We start from the raw sequence: 1529 nt of genomic DNA on the forward strand, positions 1-1529 counted from the left end.
TCTGTCTCTCTCTGTCTCTCTGTGTCTTTGTCTCTCTCTTTCTGTCTCTCTCTATCTCTCTGCCTGTCTCTGTCTCTCTGATTTTCTCTCTGTGTGTTTGTGTCTCTCTTTCTGTCTCTCTGTGTCTCTCTGTGTCTCTCTCTCTCTGTCTCTCTGACTCACTCTGTTTCTCTCTGTCTCTGTCTCACTTTTTCTCTCTCTGTTTCTCTCTGTGTCTCTCTCTCTCTGACTCTCTCTGACTCTCTGTGTCTGTCTCTCTCTTTCTCTTTCTCTCTGTCTCGCTCTCTGTCTCTTTGATTCTCTCTGTCTGTCTGTCTGTCTGTCTCTCTCTCTCTCTCTCTGTCTCTCTGACTCTCTCTCTGTCTGTCTGTCTCTGTCTCTCTCTATTTGTCTCTGACTCTCTCTGTCTCTCTTTCTCTGTCTCTCTGACTCTCTCTGTCTCGCTCTCTGTCTCACTCTCTGTCTCTCTCTCTCTCTGTCTCTGACTCTCTATCTGTCTCTGTTTCTCTGTCTCTCTCTCTCTGTCTCTCTCTCTGACTCTCTGCCTGTCTCTGTCTCTCTCTGACTGTTTCTCTCTGTCTCACTCTCTGTCTCTCTCTGACTCTCTGTCTCTCTCTCTGATTCTCTGTCTCTCTTTGTCTCTCTCTCTGTCTGACTCTCTGTCTCTGTCTCTGTCTCTGTCTAGGGGCATTAAGCAGGCTCAAGTCGCAACTGCGAAACATTTTACTGTAAATCCAAATTTCTTTTTCTGACAAAGAGTTAAAGAATTAAATTGGGAGACTAAGATGGCCATTTCAAGCTCGTTCTGCTTTCATCAGTTAGCCATACCCTTTATGGGATTCGAACCTGGGCAGTTTACATACTAGGCCGTGATTTAACCACCAAGCCACAGGCTTTCTCCCCTCTTTGCCAGCTGAGTTAAGGGAGTATATACAGGAAGTTTTTCAGACAGACCGGTCTGATTGATTACACCTTGACATTTTTAACTGCTATACTGCAGTTTTACTTTTTACAATATCTTTTGCCTTGCAGCCCCCCCAACTAGGGGCGTTAAGCAGGCTCAAGTCGCAACTGCGAAACATTTTAAATCCAAATTTCTTTTTCTGACAAAGAGTTAAAGAATTAAATTGGGAGACTAAGATGGCCATTTCAAGCTCGTTCTGCTTTCATCAGTTATCTATCTATCATCTATCTATCTATCATCTATCTATCTATCATCTATCTATCTATCTATCTATCTATCTATCTATCTATCTATCTATCTATCTATCTATCTATCTATCTATCTATCTATCTATCTATCTATCATCTATCTATCTATCTATCTATTTTGAGAATTATCTTGAAGATTCGGAAAGTGATCCGGTTTCTCCCTCCCTCCCTCCCCTCGCTTCCAGGTACGACATCGTTTTCCTCCCTCCCTCGTTCCCTATTGTCGCCATGGAGAACCCGTGCTTGACCTTCGTGATCTCGTCCATCTTGGAGAGCGATGAGTTTCTCATCATTGATATCATCCACGAAGTAGCCCA

General features: G+C 43.4%; 1 protein-coding gene across 1 annotated transcript in view; it reads left to right on the forward strand.

Annotated features, from left to right (window-relative positions):
* Nucleotides 1-1440: 1440 nt before the first annotated feature.
* Nucleotides 1441-1529, forward strand: part of LOC107300930 (calpain-10-like) — an 18209-nt gene continuing 18120 nt past the window's right edge. The window contains exon 1 of the mRNA XM_015830211.1: nt 1441-1521. Within this exon, the coding sequence (XP_015685697.1) occupies nt 1441-1521 (81 nt within the window). The remainder of the gene's footprint in view (nt 1522-1529) is intronic.

The sequence above is a fragment of the Protobothrops mucrosquamatus genome, unplaced genomic scaffold (assembly GCF_001527695.2).
Source record: "Protobothrops mucrosquamatus isolate PMUCROS unplaced genomic scaffold, P.Mucros_1.0 scaffold9190, whole genome shotgun sequence".
NCBI lineage: Eukaryota > Metazoa > Chordata > Lepidosauria > Squamata > Viperidae > Protobothrops > Protobothrops mucrosquamatus.